Source organism: Podarcis bocagei (assembly GCF_964188305.1).
Source record: "Podarcis bocagei genome assembly, chromosome: 6".
Classification (NCBI taxonomy): Eukaryota; Metazoa; Chordata; class Lepidosauria; order Squamata; family Lacertidae; genus Podarcis; species Podarcis bocagei.
The window spans coordinates 61,766,786-61,785,734 of NC_138130.1; the positions used below are offsets into that span (position 1 = coordinate 61,766,786).

The 18,949-nt window shown below is 42.0% G+C and overlaps 1 protein-coding gene across 22 annotated transcripts in view; it reads left to right on the forward strand.

The window, feature by feature from the left end:
* The window catches only part of ROBO2 (roundabout guidance receptor 2), an 839,550-nt gene that overhangs the window by 770,131 nt on the left and 50,470 nt on the right, over nt 1–18,949 (forward strand). For 12 of the 22 annotated variants that reach the window (XM_081199590.1, XM_081199576.1, XM_081199585.1 and 9 more), the window contains one exon: nt 18,432–18,474. In XM_081199590.1, coding sequence (XP_081055716.1) covers nt 18,432–18,474 — 43 coding nt within the window. Of the gene's footprint in view, nt 1–1,425; nt 1,453–18,431; nt 18,475–18,949 lie in introns of all 22 variants that reach the window. The other 10 variants (XM_081199575.1, XM_081199578.1, XM_081199595.1 and 7 more) reach the window with 1 other exon arrangement.

Sequence of the window (18,949 nt, forward strand, 5' to 3'; positions counted from 1 at the left end):
TTGGATCAGATGAAGTTCTGTATCCATGTTATGAAAGCAAAGGCTTTGTAGAATCTGTTCCTCAGAATTTTGTCTCATGTTGAGTAGTAACTTGTTGCAGTGTGGTTCTGGGCGTAAACACATAGTTCACAGCTGTGTTGAAACCAACAGAAAAGCAACAGTTTTTTATTACAAAAACAACCCTTCCTACCTATAGCCCCCTCTATATATTATTGTTGTGTGTGGTAAAAGTGCTAGGAGCCATGCATTCCATGGCAGCTGAATCAGAAACTCTTATTAATGAATCTGCATTTCCATAAAGTTCAACCATCAGTTTTGGTGCCATATCTTTTCTGATAAAGAAAATATCTCTAATGATTTATGCACTCAGGGCAATTCAAGCAGATTTACTTCTGCTGTGTGCTACACAAATCTGACTCCAGAATCCTGTTGATTTCTTATTAATTATATACAGTGCCTGAATGACCACGGTGGTGAAGCTACATTATTCATAGGCTATGCTGTTTGCACATGTTTTTCTTCCTTTCTTTTTAATTAATGTGCATATATATGATGGTAGCTTCTACTTTCTCTGTTTTTTTTAAAAAAAAACAAATCACCAAACTCTGTTCAGAAGTTAGATACACTGAGATGAGTGACACTGAAAGCTGCAATGTGTTGTCACCTCCTAACGTTAGATAGCTATTAATAAGACTTTATGGGTTTAGTAGATTCACTCTTTTATGTTATATTTCTGTATACATCAGATGTGCTAAATACACATGTCTACTTCTTAATTGCTAATGAAATGTTTCATGTCTTCAATTGTTTGGCCTTTGTGTTATGTATAACAGCATGTTTTTGTGAACAGGCTTGTATCATCTAACAATATGTGATTTTACCATATATGTAAATATTTATGCAGCAGAAAATGTGTAGAAAATTTGGTTTCTAGCTGACAGCCATATCCATTTGTCAGCACCCAAAACTGTGGAATATCTAAGTTAGAAGGCTCATTGCCCCCAAATAGTTATGTATATGGTACTGGCATTCATGACATTTTAAGTGACCCCCTCAGTATGTGGCTGGCTGCTGTATTGTGACACAGGGTTGTCCATTAATTTTCAAACATTGCATTTGCTCGACAATAAAATCTCATAAGCAGTTACATTTCAAAGCTGGTCATAGCATCTATGAGATGGATTGCATGTCCATGTTGCCGGTTATTATTCAATATAATTGTCAAAATCGCCTTCCACCTCTTTTCAATCCTTTATTTTTCATGGGCTGCTGGCTGGCTAGTGCTTAAAGCTGAATTGCTATAATCTGCACAAGATTTTGAGCTACATACATAAGTCAATTCTGAAGGGCACTTGTGCCCTTTAATTGGCGCACTTCTTAATGGGGTTTATAACTCACAATGTATTTACTTTTCTTGTTTTGCAGTTCAGTCCTTCACCTTCACCCCTGCAGGTACTGTTCATTAGTCTGTCTCTTACCCCAGCAACATATCAGTGCAGCATATAGTGGTTGAACCCCTTCTAATTATTCAGATTATACAAAGACTTAACACTCAAGTGCAAGAAGAAGCACTCTGTCTGCTCATCAGTTACACTAATGTGATATTGACTGTACCAGTGATTCCAGCAGAAGGCTACAAAGTAATAAACCTTTCTTTATAATTGTGCATCCTGCCCACTCACCCTGCCCTTCTAACCTACTCTGTTTTGAAAGGTAATTTGTAGCACATTGGTTGAAATAATATATTTATCCACATGAAGCCTTTAATCACAAAGGGCCAAATTTTATGCTTAAGGATCTCCACGCTTAACTTGCAAATTTCCGAAGATATTTACTGATGGTCAGAGAAGCAGAACTTATCCTAGCTTCTTTGTAGATTCTTCCCGAACTTGAACATATGCCAGGCATGGTCAGAAATAAAGCCATGCACATAAATTTAATACTCAGTACAGGTTGAGTTATGATTAATGCATAAACAGCCCATTCTAAAGCAACATATTTTCACACATTTCTACAGCTTTCATTTAGACCAAACCTATTTGCAAAACAAAACCTTGAAATGACTTAGCAGACCTAACATAAAGCTAGCTATTATAGTTAGTGTGATTAAAGTGATGTGAAAAGTAAATGAACTGTGGCTGAAATGGCCCAACATATGCGTGGACGAGGAAAGTAATAAGTACAGTTAAAAGCCACTATTAAGACAAATAGTTATCCTATGGTTTCCACAGCTTGCCTCTTCCTAGTCCACATTGGTTTAGGCAAAATCTCCAAGGTGGCATTTCTTACCCATTTTGATAAGGATATTGGCGAGCAAATACTCATTTGCTATCCAGTTTGCCCAGGCTGACAGAAATTCTGTATGCAATGGCAAGACTCTCAAGATATATTTTTGTTCTGCCAATACTCATTGTGCAGGAATATGATTACCTCAACATCTGCATGATTGATACAATCTGTCAAGCAAAATTTATTGTTAGGAAATATCAGCAGCACCCTTGCCAGCATTAAGCTTGCTCACAAATAAGCACAGTTGTGAATACTTTTGCAGCTACTGTGAAGATGTGAATGGACTTTATTTTTGGTTGACATTTTGACAAATGAAAACAAGATATTCCAAGAAAAATTGCACCAACTGTGTGACCACCTTTCACCCCACTTCTGTTACACATTCACCTTGATAAGTTTTATCAACCGAAATTCAAACAAATTTCTAGTGACTCAGACTTGGGTCTCCTTGTTTTTCTCAAAACAGGTTCACGCAACAAGAGTGCTTCTTCTATCCCTGTTATAGACTGTTCACCTAATTTGCTGTGTGCACATGTCACATTTGTTGTTCAAGGCATCTTGTTACACCCCTGTTACATATCTATCAGATCACCTTTTCTTAAATGAGCTTGAGCCTTTCCTTCCCTCCCTTCATTCAGAAATTAAACCTTCTCTCTCTCTCTCTCTCTCTCTCTCTCTCTCTCTCTCTCTCTCTCTCATATGACTCTTTCACCAGCCTTTATTCAACTTATTTAAAACATCCTTTTACCTTTCATGTTCAAGCTGCTCTACTCCTGGCCTCTCAGAGAACCCTACCCCTTTTCTGTCTTTGCCAGCTGCTTCCTTCAGCACCTGGCTTTGAGAACTCTCTCTCCCTCTTTCAGTTGCCTCTCTTGCAAAGCTCAGCAGGAGGCCACAATTGCCTGCTGAGAGAGGCAGCTGGCAGGATATCTACCACAACAATTTTGACTTTGGTCCTTGCAGTCCCCCATGACAAGGTATGAAAACACCGAACTATCTTTGCCAAGGACTCTTGACATGCTTGTTTGGTGGGGGAAAGAGTGGGGTCAAACTCTGGAGATACACGAGGCAGGAAAGTATGGAATGGTATAAACTGCAGCTAACCTGCAGGGTGCAGCAAAATGCCATTCTGCATTAGGATCAGTAAATCCAACAGTTTCAATTGTGCTCATGAATACTATTATAAGATAGATTGGAATGTAACAGAAGTTAAAAAGACACTGATGATAGCATAAGATGAGCTGTGCTGGAAGAGACCAAAGACCCATCTATTTCAGCATCACAGTAGCTAACCAAGTGCCTATGGGAAGTGTGCAAGCAGGATGTGAGTGCAACAGCACTCTCCCTACTTGTGATCCTCAGCAACTGGGATTCAGATTCATAATGTCTCTGATGCAGGGGGTAGTACATAGCCATCACGGTTAGTAGCCCTTGATAGCCTTATCCTCCATACATTCTGCTATATCAGTTATGTGCCTGCAATATCAATTTGAAAAGTTGTCAGTTCCCTCTGACTGTTACACAAAGCTATGGCTTTTTATTCATGTGATGTGCGGACAAGGGCACAGATGCATGCACAGAGAGTTACATGCAAACATATACAACTCATGCTACTAGAATAAACACTAATTTCCCCCTTTACTGCAATGAAGGGTCAGCTGATTGGATTGATGGCTCTACCCACAGTCAAAGGCAGGCAGCAATGTTTTGGAATGTAGGGCTGTCAGGATCCAATTCTGCTGTTGCCTTTGTCAGTGCAGTGCAGCCAGATCACCCACCACCTGCTCCCAACTTCTCTCTTATCAGGCTTACTTTCTCTTCCTCCTCCTCCTTTTCCTTTGGAAACCCTCCCCCAATTCCTGACTTATTCCTTCTATCTTTACAGAAGCCTTTTTCCTCCCTGTCCCCCCCCCAGCTTCTTGCTTAGAATATTTTTTAAAAAATAAAAAACCCTCTTTACCTGCCTTATCTTCGCTACCTGCCTCAATGAAGGAAGACAGGAGCAGATCCTTTTCATCACGCATCTTTGCTCTGTCACCCCCTCAGGCGGGTACTTAGACAGAGAAGCCCAGCATTATAGCAGGCAAGCATAAACAATGGGAAGAATTGCCTATGTGTCAAAAACCATATCTTCTACTTTCATTTTCAGTGCAGAGGTCTGGAACACCAATAACTTTTTCTTCAGCTCTTTGAGGCTTCCACATAGCTGCTAAGCCTCTGATTCAGTCCTCCACTCTCACCTGGCCTACCAGATCCACGCTGCTCGCCTGAGAGTGGGTGTGTTGCATTGTGCCTAGAGTACCTGTTAGCCTAACACTCCCAGTGATGGATTCTGCCCCCTTGTTGGCCTCTGGAGCTTATGATCACCCTGCTGGCTGAAAAGCCTCCTTCAAATGGCACCCTTTGGACAAGACAGCAGAGAAAAATCCTCAAGGGAAACATAAGTCCCTGCTTCAGTGCAAACCAAGGAAGTCTAGATGGGCTATATACCTTGAGGAAATGGCTGCCTCTAACCCCAATCAGACATTTTGGGAGGAAAGAAAGGTAGAGGCTCAGGCAGTCAGGACAACCTCCAACATACCCAAGGTCAGGCATGTCCAACTTCGAGTAGGTTATAATCTACAATCCAATATCAAAAACTGGCAGTGATCTACCACCCTCCGAAGTAATTTAAGTAAAATGAATGAATGGATCTTTATTTCACAGATACAATAGTTATGTTTGGATATCATCATGACAGATCCAAATAGTTGTTAGATGGTCAAGTAACTAAACAAGTGAGAAAAGTCACACTATATTTTTATATTAGTTTACACAGATCTGAGGACCCAGTCAGAGTGCGCCAGGCTTCTCCATCTTTCCCTCACTGTTGCTTTAAATCGCAGCTGACTTTGTGTCAGCATCCCCATGCCTTTTCCTCCACCTCTCTTTCCCCTACTGCTGCGTTAAAGCCTTTCACTCACTCAAACTCATGGAGCACTAAGGGGGCTTTTTCTCATGTGTTTTGTTCTTTGGCTTCCTGGCTATTTGGGGGGGCTCCTTTCTTATTCCTTTCGTTGCATTTGAACTATCAGGTGAGCAGGCACAGAGCTTTTCATTTTCTACCTCCCCCCCCCTCCACCAGAGCTCTAACTGCCCCCAAGAGCGCAGAGCAGGTGGTGGGAAGGAAGGCAAGCTGGCTTTAGAAGGAGGAAGGAGGAGGAGGAGCTCAGGCTTGCATGCGACTGGTAGCAGCAGTGACTGTGCTGTGTCCTAGGCTGCGGAGAAAGGCTTTTCCTTCTCAGATTCAGGCAGGTAGCTGTGTTGGTCTGACGCAGTTAAAATAAATAAAATAAAATAAAAAATTGTCCAGTAGCACCTTAGAGACCAACTAAATTTGTTCTTGGTATAAGCTTTTGTGTGCTTCTTCAGGTATCTTCAGGCATGCACACGAAAGCTTATAAATATTTTTAAAAATGTTTTTTCTTTCTCAGCCTGCGATCGGCCAATATCAGTCCCAGGATCTCCAAGTCAATCACGATAGACTTCTTGGACATGACTGCCCTAGATCATGCACTTAACCCTTCTCATTCCTCCAATGGGGATGAAGATTTTCCAAGCTTTCAGCCTTCTCCTCCCCTGTTTTGTCCACAACTGTAAATTGCACAGATTGTTTCCACATCCCACAGATTGTTCCCACCCCCTTAGCTTTTCTTCCCCAAGAGTGGCTGGGGGGACCCAGCCAGATGGGCAGGGTATTATTATTATTATTATTATTATTATTATTATTATTATACATTTCCCTTTAGAAACTGGAAATTGCCACCATTCTGCTTTCTTCCGGACAGCCTCCACCCTAACACCTTCAACCAACAAGCAGCCACACTCTCTTCCCTTCTCTCCCAACCAGCTTTCCTTCCTAAGGTCACCTCCAACTCCCACTTGCAACAAGAACTTGGTCTTCCCTCCTTCTGCCCTTCCTTAGTGACCACAGGGGAAAAGCTTGGCACTCCCACAATGTACATAGAGCTTCAAAAGTCTACATTCAGCGAACCAAAGAGCTCAGATGGACAGTTTCACTCTTTGTTTCATTCCATCTCTTCTCTTTAGGGAAGAAAGTGATTTCTGCCACTCTAGCTAGATGGATAAAGGCCCTTTCCTTTAAAGCTCAGGCACTTACTGTCCCTTTGCACATCATGGCTCACTCCTCTTGTTCTGCAGCTCCCTGCAGTGCATTTTCAGTTAATGCTGCACTGCTGAAAATATGCAAGGCAGTCACCTGGTCCTCCCACAGCACCTTCACGAGACATTACAAAATGTTCTCTCCCCTCCATAACACTGCAGCCTCTCTGCTGTCTGAGATTAGGATAGCTCTGGTATCTCCCAATCTGCTGACCTTTCATTGCAGGAATGGGAAAAGGTATGATTGTATCTACCTGAAGCATAGTTTTCCATTCCCAGTGAAAGGTCAGCAGGGCCCCACCCTCGAGGCTAGCTCCTTCCTTTATTTCTGGGATGTAGGATATACTTTTCTCCTTCTTAATGTCTGTCTTTCCCTTGAGCTTGGAGAGTTTGCAAACTGAATCCTTGGAACCCTACACCCCAAAACATTACTGCCCGCTTTGGGCCATGGGCGGAACTAGCAACCCAATCTGCTGACCTTTCATTCGTAGGGAATGAAAAACTACACTTCAGGTAGGTATAATCGTGCTTGTTATGTTTTTCATGGTTAGTTTCCGAATTCTCCTTGTGCAAACATACACTGCAGGCTTTAATATGGTTGAAAGAAAGGTGAGCACATACCTCTTTTCTAGGTAGAATCATAGAATCATAGAATCATAGAATCATAGAGTTGGAAGAGACCACAAGGGCCATCGAGTCCAACCCCCTGCCAAGCAGGAAACACCATCAGAGCACTCCTGACATATGGTTGTCAAGCCTCTGCTTAAAGACCTCCAAAGTAGGAGACTCCACCACACTCCTTGGCAGCAAATTCCACTGTCGAACAGCTCTTACTGTCAAGAAGTTCTTCCTAATGTTTAGGTGGAATCTTCTTTCTTGTAGTTTGGATCCATTGCTCCGTGTCCGCTTCTCTGGAGCAGCAGAAAACAACCTTTCTCCCTCCTCTATGTGACATCCTTTTATATATTTGAACATGGCTATCATATCACCCCTTAACCTCCTCTTCTCCAGGCTAAACATGCCCAGCTCCCTTAGCCGTTCCTCATAAGGCATCGTTTCCAGGCCTTTGACCATTTTGGTTGCCCTCCTCTGGACACGTTCCAGTTTGTCAGTGTCCTTCTTGAATTGTGGTGCCCAGAACTGGACACAGTACTCCAGGTGTGGTCTGACCAGAGCAGAATACAGTGGCACTATTACTTCCCTTGATCTAGATGCTATACTCCTATTGATGCAGCCCAGGATTGCATTGGCTTTTTTAGCTGCCGCGTCACACTGTTGGCTCATGTCAAGTTTGTGGTCAACCAAGACTCCTAGATCCTTTTCACATGTACTGCTCTCAAGCCAGGTGTCACCCATCTTGTATTTGTGCCTCTCATTTTTTTTGCCCAAGTGCAATACTTTACATTTCTCCCTGTTAAAATTCATTTTGTTTGTTTTTGCCCAGTTCTCTAATCTGTCAAGGTCGTTTTGAAGTGTGATCCTGTCCTCTGGGGTGTTAGCCACCCCTCCCAGTTTGGTGTCATCTGCAAATTTGATCAGGATGCCCTTGAGTCCATCATCCAAGTCGTTGATAAAGATGTTAAATAAGACCGGGCCCAAGACAGAACCCTGTGGCACCCCACTAGTCACTCTTCTCCAGGATGAAGAGGAACCATTGATGAGCACCCTTTGGGTTCGGTCAGTCAGCCAGTTACAAATCCACTGAGTGGTAGCAGAGTCAAGACCGCATTTTACCAGCTTCTTTACAAGAATATCATGGGGCACCTTGTCAAATGCCTTGCTGAAATCAAGATAGGCTATATCCACTGAGTTCCCTTCATCTACCAGGCTTGTAATTCTGTCAAAAAATGAGATCAGGTTAGTCTGACATGACTTATTTTTCAGAAATCCATGCTGACTATTGGTGATCACAGCATTCCTTTCTAGGTGCTCACAGACTGTTTGCTTAATGATCTGCTCCAGAATCTTCCCTGCTATTGATGTCAGACTGACTGGGCGGTAATTATTTGGGTCCTCTCTTTTCCCCTTTTTGAAAATAGGGACAACATTTGCCCTCCTCCAGTCTGCCGGGACTTCGCCTGTTCTCCAGGATTTCTCGAAGATGACTGCCAGTGGTTCTGAGATCACACCTGCCAGTTCTTTTAATACTCTTGGATGCAGTTCATCTGGCCCTGGAGACTTGAATACATCTAAACTAGCCAAATATTCTTGTACTGTCTCCTTAGTTATTCTGGGCTGTGTTTCCTTTGCTGAATCATTTGCTCCAAATTCTTCAGGTCGGGCATTGTTTTCTTTATCGGAGAAGACTGAGGCAAAGAAGGCATTGAGGAGTTCAGCCCTTTCTGTGTCCCCTGTTTGCATTTCACCATCTTCTCCTCTGAGTGACCCCACTGTTTCTTTGTTCTTCCTTTTGCTACGAACATACCCATAAAAGCCTTTTTTGTTGCTTTTAACCTCTCTAGCAAGCCTGAGTTCATTCTGTGCTTTAGCTTTTCTGACTTTGTGTCTACACGTTCTGGCTATTTGTTTGAATTCCTCTTTGGTGGTTTCCCCCCTTTTCCATTTTTTGTACACATCCTTTTTTAATCTTAATTCAGTTAAAAGTTCTTTAGATAGCCACCCTGGCTTCTTTAGGCACCTTCCATGTTTCCGTCTCATTGGTATTGCCTGACGTTGTGCTTTTACTATCTCCCTCTTAACAAACTCCCAGCCATCATGAACTCCCTTTCCTTTTAGTATTGCTGTCCATGGGATCTCACCCAGCACTTCCCTAAGTTTTATGAAGTCGGCTTTCTTAAAGTCAAGAAATTGAGTCCTAGTATGCTTGGCTGCTCCTTTCCGCTGTATAGTAAACTTCAGAAGAGCATGATCACTCGCGCCTAATGATCCTTCCACTTCTACCCCACTAACCAGGTCATCAACATTGGTTAGGACCAGATCTAAAATGGCTGTTCCTCTTGTTGCTTCTCCCACTTTCTGGACAATGAAGTTGTCTGCAAGGCCAGTGAGGAATCTGTTTGACCTTATGCTCTTGGCTGAGTTTGACGTCCAACAAATATCCGGGTAATTGAAGTCCCCCATTACTACTATCTCCCTTCCTTTTGCATGCTTGGCCATCTGTTCCAGGAAGGCATCATCTATGTCCTCCGTTTGGCTTGGGGATCTATAGTAAACTCCCACAATGAGGTCTCTGTTATTCTTCTCTCCCTTAATTTTGACCCAAATGCTCTCACATTGGCTTTGAGGTTCTAAATCTTGGATCTCTTCACAGGTATACACATCCCTGACATATAACGCCACTCCTCCTCCTTTCTTGTCTGGTCTGTTTCTTTGAAATAGATTGTATCCCCCCATTATTACATTCCAATCGTGGGACTTATCCCACCAGGTTTCAGTGATGCCTATTATGTCATATTTAGTTTGCTGTACCAAGAGCTCAAGCTCATCTTGTTTATTTCCCATGCTTTGCGCATTAGTGTACAGACATTGAAGTCCATTAATCATTCCCCCGTGTCTCTTATTTAAGGATTTTTTCCTCCCACCACTAGGTCCGCGTGCTGTTTGCTCCATTTGGTCTATGACATTTGGATGATCATCTTCATTAATTGATAGACTCCTACCTTCAGGAGCACTGTCTCCCTCCCCCACATTAGTCAGTTTAAAGCCCTCCTGATGAGGTTTCTGAGATTTTTGGCAAAAACATTCCTCCCAACCGTTGTGAGGTGCAGCCCATCACTTGCCAGAAGTCCATCTTCAAGAAACTGCAGTCCGTGATCTAAGAATCCAAACCGTTCCTGTTTACACCATTTGCGAAGCCAGCTGTTCACTTCCACTATTTTCCCCTCTCTCCCTGGGCCACGTCGTTCAACTGGGAGGACAGACGAGATGACAATTTGTGCATTTAGTTGCTTCAATTTCCTGCCGAGAGCCTCGTAGTCTCTTTTGATCTTCTGGAGGCTATTGCTTGCAGTGTCATTGGTTCCCACATGAACCAAGAGGAAGGGGTATTTGTCAGTGGGTTTTATGATTCCTTGCAGTCGTTCAGTTACATCTTGGATCTTAGCCCCGGGGAGACAGCACACTTCCCGAGACATCTTGTCAGGCCCACAGATCACTGCTTCTGTTCCCCTCAGTAGGGAGTCCCCTATCACCACTACACGCCTCCTCTTGGGTTTGGTCGGGGTTCTTCCGTGAGCTGTCCGTTCCAAGGTCGCCTGCACATTCCCTGAGGACTGACTTTGCTGCTCGTCTTCATATACCTGATCGACTGTAATGAGGGAGAGATCCTCAAATGGAGTCTGCTCTTCGTCTTCCATGCTAGGGGAGAGGACCTCAAAGCGATTGTGTATTTCTAAACAATCAGAGTGAACCCTGGGCCTCCTACTTCTTTGAGTCACGTTTCTCCATATATCTGGCTCCTGTGTTGATGAACTAGCCTCCTTCTCAGGGGAGTCCCCTGTCTCCTCCTTGGTGGGGACGGTGTGCTCTGTTGCTTCCAAGAAGAGCTCCAGCTCTCTAATTCTTTGGAGCGTAGCTACACGTTCCTCCAGTTGCTGGACTTTGTCTTTTAAAAGGGCAATCAACATGCAATTGCTGCAGGTGAAGCTGCCTGCAACCTTTGGCAAGATGGCAAACATTGCGCAGGAATCGCAGGCGACTGCAGCTGTTCCCTCCCCTTCCATCTTGAGATCGTGTTGTTGGGGGTGGCTACAGAGGTCCTCCATCATAAAAAGCTTGAAGACAGGACAAATAATTTCGCCCACAAAAAAAACCCTAGGTCTCCCCCAACAAACGTTTGAGACTAGCTCCCCTAAATCTAAAAGATGGATATAACTGCGCGCGCCACTAGGCGCGCGCCACTGCCCTACAAACTCTGATAAGCTCCTCCCACAGCTAATCCCCTGCCTCAACAGAAACCCTGCCCCCTCTGACCTTTACACAGGGAAAAGAGCTAATCAGCCACAAGAAACACACACACACAAGAAAACCCTTTTTGCTCCTTCTTCAACTGCTGCCCTGCAAACTCTGATAAGCTCCTCCCACAGCTAATCCCCTGCCTCAACAGAAACCCTGCCCCCTCTGACCTTTACACAGGGAAAAGAGCTAATCAGCCACAAGAAACACACACACACACAAGAAAACCCTTTTTGCTCCTTCTTCAACTGCTGCCCTGCAAACTCTGATAAGCTCCTCCCACAGCTAATCCCCTGCCTCAACAGAAACCCTGCCCCCTCTGACCTTTACACAGGGAAAACAGCTAATCAGCCACAAGAAACACACACACACAAGAAAACCCTTTTTGCTCCTTCTTCAACTGCTGCCCTGCAAACTCTGATAAGCTCCTCCCACAGCTAATCCCCTGCCTCAACAGAAACCCTGCCCCCTCTGACCTTTACACAGGGAAAAGAGCTAATCAACCACAAGAAACACACACACACAAGAAAACCCTTTTTGCTCCTTCTTCAACTGCTGCCCTACAAACTCTGATAAGCTCCTCCCACAGCTAATCCCCTGCCTCAACAGAAACCCTGCCCCCTCTGACCTTTACACAGGGAAAACAGCTAATCAGCCACAAGAAACACACACACACAAGAAAACCCTTTTTGCTCCTTCTTCAACTGCTGCCCTGCAAACTCTGATAAGCTCCTCCCACAGCTAATCCCCTGCCTCAACAGAAACCCTGCCCCCTCTGACCTTTACACAGGGAAAAGAGCTAATCAGCCACAAGAAACACACACACACAAGAAAACCCTTTTTGCTCCTTCTTCAACTGCTGCCCTACAAACTCTGATAAGCTCCTCCCACAGCTAATCCCCTGCCTCAACAGAAACCCTGCCCCCTCGAGTTTGTAGGGCAACAGAAACCCTGCCCCCTCGAGTTTGTAGGGCAGCAGTTGAAGAAGGAGCAAAAAGGGTTTTCTTGTGTGTGTGTGTTTCTTGTGGCTGATTAGCTCTTTTCCCTGTGTAAAGGTCAGAGGGGGCAGGGTTTCTGTTGAGGCAGGGGATTAGCTGTGGGAGGAGCTTATCAGAGTTTGTAGGGCAGCAGTTGAAGAAGGAGCAAAAAGGGTTTTCTGGTGTGTGTGTGTTTCTTGTGGCTGATTAGCTCTTTTCCCTGTGTAAAGGTCAGAGGGGGCAGGGCAGATCAGAGTTTGCAGGGCAGCAGTTGAAGAAGGAGCAAAAAGGGTTTTCTTGTGTGTGTAGATACCAACTTTTCAGATTCCATAAGAATGATAAAAAAAGAATCCATTTTCTCAGGTGAATCCTTCTATGCTATGTAGTACCCCGTCGCATTTATCCATCCTGTTCCCCGCTTCTTATAAATTCATAGAAATCCATCTACTGAAACAGGAAAAATGTAATGTATCTTTCATCTGCCCTCAGTTTCCCAAGTGTGTGTGCATCCATTTGCAGGAATGCAGACATGTTCCTCTAACTGCATACACTATCAGCCTGAACGAAAACCATACATTTTTGCTTATAAATACTAAGCTTGGGGATTAAAGATTGTTGTGAAACTGAGTAAATAAAAACAAATTACAAATGGCAAACTAAACATATCACGCGCAAGTCCTAACAGTGGTAGATTATTATAAATTATTTGACAGAACCATCCAAATGCAGGAAGATTTGATAGAATTTTTATATGCTGATTATCTGTTCTGAGTTAATGCTTATTAAAAGAGGATTAATCTGTATTCATATTTGAGGAACAGCTTATCAGAAAAAGGAAGAGACTTGGCTGGCAACATTAAAGTTTTCATTTGTACAAGGAAAATGTGGCCCACTAGAGATAGGCACACAGAAAGCTTTATTTCCTCAAAATGTCAGCTGAGTGTGTATTTCTATTTTTTGGTTCTAGCCTGCATGAAGATTGGGTTTAACCTTGTCAGATAGTATTTGTAAATAGTTCAACTAGTACCATAGTATCTTTGTATACTGTATGTATATGAGGTTTTTTCAATTTTTGTGTGAGGCTTAATTGTGCATGTTTTTGTATAGACCTTGCAACACAGGTTAACAAGGATTCTTCAAACCTCTCTCGTTCCCTCTTTCAATACACCCTTGTGTACGTCATATTTTTAAAACGTGTTCCTCCCTTTATATTCTGCGGATTTTTAAAGAATCTGTATAAGATCCATAATCATATAAACAGTTTTTAATTTAAAAAATGCTGCTTTGTGATAATAGATGGAATTTGTCTTTCATCTCCCTTTCAACTTTCAAAATGTCTCAGCAGTTTTTTGAAATTTAGATCCCTGAATTAAATCAGCTTTGCTGATCCACTCCCCCCCCCCCCCGATATGTCTGTAAGGACTGTAGTCTACTATATTCAAATATGTTTCCCTTCAGCATTTTAGGCGTGTTTTGCAATTCCAGAAATCAAACTGCAGGCAGAAAATGCTGACACAAACATATGGTAACAGTGATAAACATAGTGCTTATTTTGCCAGACTATCATTTGTGACTTTTGCTGCCTTTTCCACAGAATGTTGATCCTTTCAGAGTGATGCTGTCTTGCTGGCTTGCCCAGCCATTTTTATTGTGGATTGTATGAAGCTTTGGGAAATAAAATAACTTAAATAATAAGGGAGGATATTTTTTGGAGGAGGGAGACATTAATTGCAATATTATAAACTTATCCTTTGACAATTGTCACTCTGAGAGGATAACAGTTGTCACTCTGAAAATTATATTAATTTCCAGAGACAGATGTAATAATGAAGCAGCTTCCATTCTTCTGTGGTTACTTCTCCTTATAAATGTGTTCCCCAAAGGCTGTAAGATAATTCCATAAGAAATGGAACTACTGAAAACAGATATTGCATTATAACCTCACCATATGAGAACTATTTATTACACCCAGCAACCATTACAAAATGATAAAGAAACATGACTTTGTTTTTGATGGAGAAAATAACTCCAGCAATCAGAATGACAACCACATCGGTCCAGTTCATAGAATCATAAGAACACAGGAGGTCTCAGCTTCTTATTGCCAAGGTATTCCCTTCTCACCACTCTGCCAACACTCTTTACTTTTGGGATTGCCTAACTGTGCCAGTATAAGCCTACAGAAATCAGACTGCAGGGTCAACTCCATTCCTCCTGTCCCCTGATATAGTACCACAATCCGAGTGAAAGGAAAGCTCCTGTAGCTAAGCATTCTGCCCAACTGCGTGCTTTGTTGCAAAATATTGGCAGCTATTAAGAAGCGGACATCATGTCCTAGAACATAGAGAATGGGGACTAGATGGAAAGTGCTATTTAGGAGCTTCTCATGTGACTGGAAGTTTGGCCATCTGTATTAGGAAAACTTTATTTTTAAGAGCCCTACTAGTGAGCAAAAGGGGAACATAATCCCTCTATATCTAACTCCTTTCTTGGGGGAGGATTAAGCTCTGAAGAAGTGTTCATTGTGAGCATCTGCTTACATAAATGATCATGGATCCTTTTATTTAAAAAATGGCATTACATTGGCTAGATTCTATTCTTCAGGTACAAATGCTAGTCTTCAGAACAAGTTACATGTTTATGTTAGAAAACCAGCAATTTAAAATTTGAGATCTGGTGGCCTAGAATGTCTCTTATCAACAGTTTTTGCCTCAGTTCCTCAGACTTCCTTTCCAAGAAAGTTAATTCAGCCACAGGGATCCTCTGTGGCATTCCAGAATGAAAACAAATGCAAAGAACTCATTCAGCTTCTCCACAATCTTGTTTTCCTTCATTAGTACATCTTGACTCCCCTGTCATCTAAAGATACAACTGCCTTCCTAGCCAGTTTCCTCTTGCTTTCAAAGTGTTTAAATAACTTTTTAATTGTGGTCCTAAGGTTTCTAAAAATGCCCTTCCTGAATTTGCTCATTTTGTCCCTTCTTGTCTGTTTGCATTTCTGTTGGCAATGTTTGTGTTCCTTTTTGTTCTCTTTATTTGGGCCAGACTTCAATTTCTGAAGAAAGGCTTCTTGATCTCTCATAGTTTGCTTGTTAAGCTTGCTGGTAGTCCCTTGGCCTTGGTGGTACCTTGCCTGACCTGTATTGAGGCTGAGCTTCCAGTATGGTGATTTCTAATAACACCCATACATTCTGAAGATATTTGAGCCCCTTGACTTTACCTTTCAACTTCCTCTTTACCAAGCCACTCTTCCCCCCTTCACCCTGGGAGTGGGACACTGCTAGGACGTCTTCATCCCCAGAAGGCCTCATCCCTTACCTCACTGCCTCAAGAGAACAAACTCATTGCACTAAGCCTATCCTCAGCAAGCCATTTGTCTGGCACACTTATGGCATAGTATAAACGAAATTATACTATGCTATCTTCAATTTAAACTTTAAAATGTAGAATATAAGTGCTCGGTTTCAAGTTTCAAATTATGTTTGTAAGTTTATGGAAGAAGATGCAGAAATGAAAGTGAGGTATTCCAATGTAGATGTTAGTCACACATTTTCTAACAGCTACGATGCCAGCTACAAATAAATAAACTTGCACCCATTGTTTCCCTGCAGATTGCTGTACAATATCCACCCAATTTCGCTTAAACTATTTTAGCATGTGTTATGATTGTTTAGTATATTAAGAAGCATTAGAATGCTTGTGTATACGTTGTATTTAATATTTTATACACTTTCACTGTGATTAGCATTAATTCATTTCCAAATAGGTAAAGCATTTAATTTGTGATATGCCTGTTGTGATTTTCTAGCAACCATAATTGCCCATACAGTGGTGATAGGCAATTAATCATCAGTTCCTAAGTTCATTCTATATGGGATCCCAAAGGGATCCTCTTTGTCTTCATTGTAGTTGAATGTGCATTGTGAAGCCACTTGTGGAACTGATAACACAGCAAAAATGTAATGTATCACCAGAAAGCTGCAGCTACCCTGCTTTATATGTCAGTGTCTTTGCTGATCATAGCATTTCCATCTTGATGCTGTACAGTTGTTTAACTGAGATTGCGGAGTATATGGCAAGAGATCAAGAGAAAGCTGCTTTGTGTTATAAATTTTGAAGTGTTTCTGTATTAATGGAGAAGCATTTTTGTGGAATTTTCAGATGCATATGATCGCCCAGGATGGTTGATCATTTCAGTTAATCCTGTGAGTTCCATCAAGCATCTCTTGTGGTGCTTTGTACAAAAAGACCAGGGACTATACTCCAACATGGATTGTGGTTGTGTGATGGTTGAAACCAGTGTGGTATACTTGATGAGATCATTTGTTTTAACTGGTTTTAATTCTAAATTTTAAATTGTTGTAACCCATTCTTAGACCTGCTGGTAAAGAGCAGGTAATCATCACCACCGCCATCACTACATTTTGATGGGTGACTTTGCTCACTAGGTGACTTTGAACTCAGGCTACCCCAGCCAAACCTATCCCGCAGATACAATGAAAAAAATAGGGGGGGGGACCAATTTTATCCCCTTTGGACTCCTGGTGCAATGTTACACATGTAAAGCTCTCCGATGTCCCTTGCTTTCTCAATCTCCTTCACTGGTTTCCCAAACTTTCTTCATTTTTTGACAGCTAGCACTAAAATTCCAGGGTTTTCTTTACTTCGGGGTGTCTCTTCTTTATGGGTGGGTGCCAGATGTTGCATCACTTTAAGTCACAGAAATACACACAATTCTCATTTGAGAAGATAGTTCAGAGGTTCCAATACGTAAGCTTTACCCTAAAGGTAAAGGTAAAGGGACCCCTGACCATTAGGTCCAGTCGTGACCGACTCTGGGCTTGTGGCGCTCATCTCGCTTTATTGGCTGAGGGAGCCGGCGTACAGCTTCTGGGTCATGTGGCCAGCATGACTAAGCCGCTTCTGGTGAACCAGAGCAGCTCACGGAAACTCCGTTTACCTTCCTGCTGGAATGGTACCTATTTATCTACTTGCACTTTGATGTGCTTTCAAACTGCTAGGTTGGCAGGAGCAGGGACCGAGCAATGGGAGCTCACCCCATCACGGGGATCCGAACCGCCGACCTTCTGATTGGCAAGTCCTAGGCTCTGTGGTTTAACCCACATAGCCACCCGCGTCCCAAGCTTTACCCTAGCCCACAACATGTTTTGGACTACAACTCTTATCATCGTAGTCCAAACTATCTGACAAAGGCTGCTGTATGTTATGCAGAACACTGATACAGTGTCTGGCCATACTATCCACTGTACTGTACTGCTTTAAAAAGGACTTCTTACAACATAGAGATTGTCACAGTTATAAGCAATTCAAGACCCTAAATTTATAACAATATCTTGTTGTAAGGTAGGTGCGTTTAGACTATGTTTGTAAAGTATTCATGATTTTTTGAGATTACAAGACTGATCTTGGCAATTAAGTGTTTACATCATTGTTTCTCAAACTTGGGTTCCCAGCTGTTGTTTGACTACAACTCCTACTAGTCCTGCTAGCTAGGAAGTATGGCATTGGTTTTACATCATTCACTCTGTGAAGAACACTTCAGGCATGGATAAAAGGTGTTAGAATATAAGATGAGAATGTATTTTGAATATTTTTTTTCCATTTCAGTTTCCCCAAATTTTTCACTTTTGTTCCTACTGTAATGATAAGCAGATCCAGGTCATTGTTAATTACTTATTAAAGTACTAACGTGCTAAAGAGAGCACAGATTCATTTTTATTTAGTTTGAAGATATGAAGGTAATGTTTTCATTGGAATCTGCATGATTCAGGGGTCTCTAGCTTCATACATTTTGAAGCCAAAGGTCTATTGATTTGAGAATTTCCCCCCAAAACCCATAATATCAAGGAATCAGAAATAAGTTGTCCTGTGAGACTGTGACTGAGAAAGATTGATTTAAATCAATATTATCTAGAGAGAACAGGGGGATATGGAAATTTTTGCTTTCCCACCTATACTTGATTATATTGTTTAACACATTATATTGTATATTGTGATATGCTTGATATAAATGACTTACTATGCCTAACAGACTTTTCCTACTCTCTTATTTATGAAAACCCACACCAGTTACTTTCCAAAGAGGAGATGGGGGACTTATGAGCAATGGAAGGTATGTCTGCTATTGAAAAGGTCATATTCTGTTTCAGGTTGTGTCATATTTAAGCCCCATCAGATTTATTTTTTTATTAGGAACTAAAAAAAAAGAAAGACAGACTACTACATGATCAGTTGCTAGAATGACAATTCTGGGAGGAATTAAATGGCTTAGACCAGATTTTAATGATCTGTTGTACACTTGAGGGGAATCAAGTCCAGATGTTTCATATCTCCCAGATGCCCAGGAAGAAATTAGTAGAAAGTATCAGAAAGAATGTGTTCATTTGTTTTCAGGATGTTTATTGCATTAATTAGGCATTAGTAAATGAAGTTGCTGTTGTTTAAGACTCCTTATTGGCTCCCACTAAATTGCTGTGAGTGAACAATTACACACAATCGATCACAAAATAAATGATTCATGGAAGATGAATAGGTTGTAGATTGATAGGACTAGGTTCTACAACTTTGGCTACTCAATTGAAATTGAT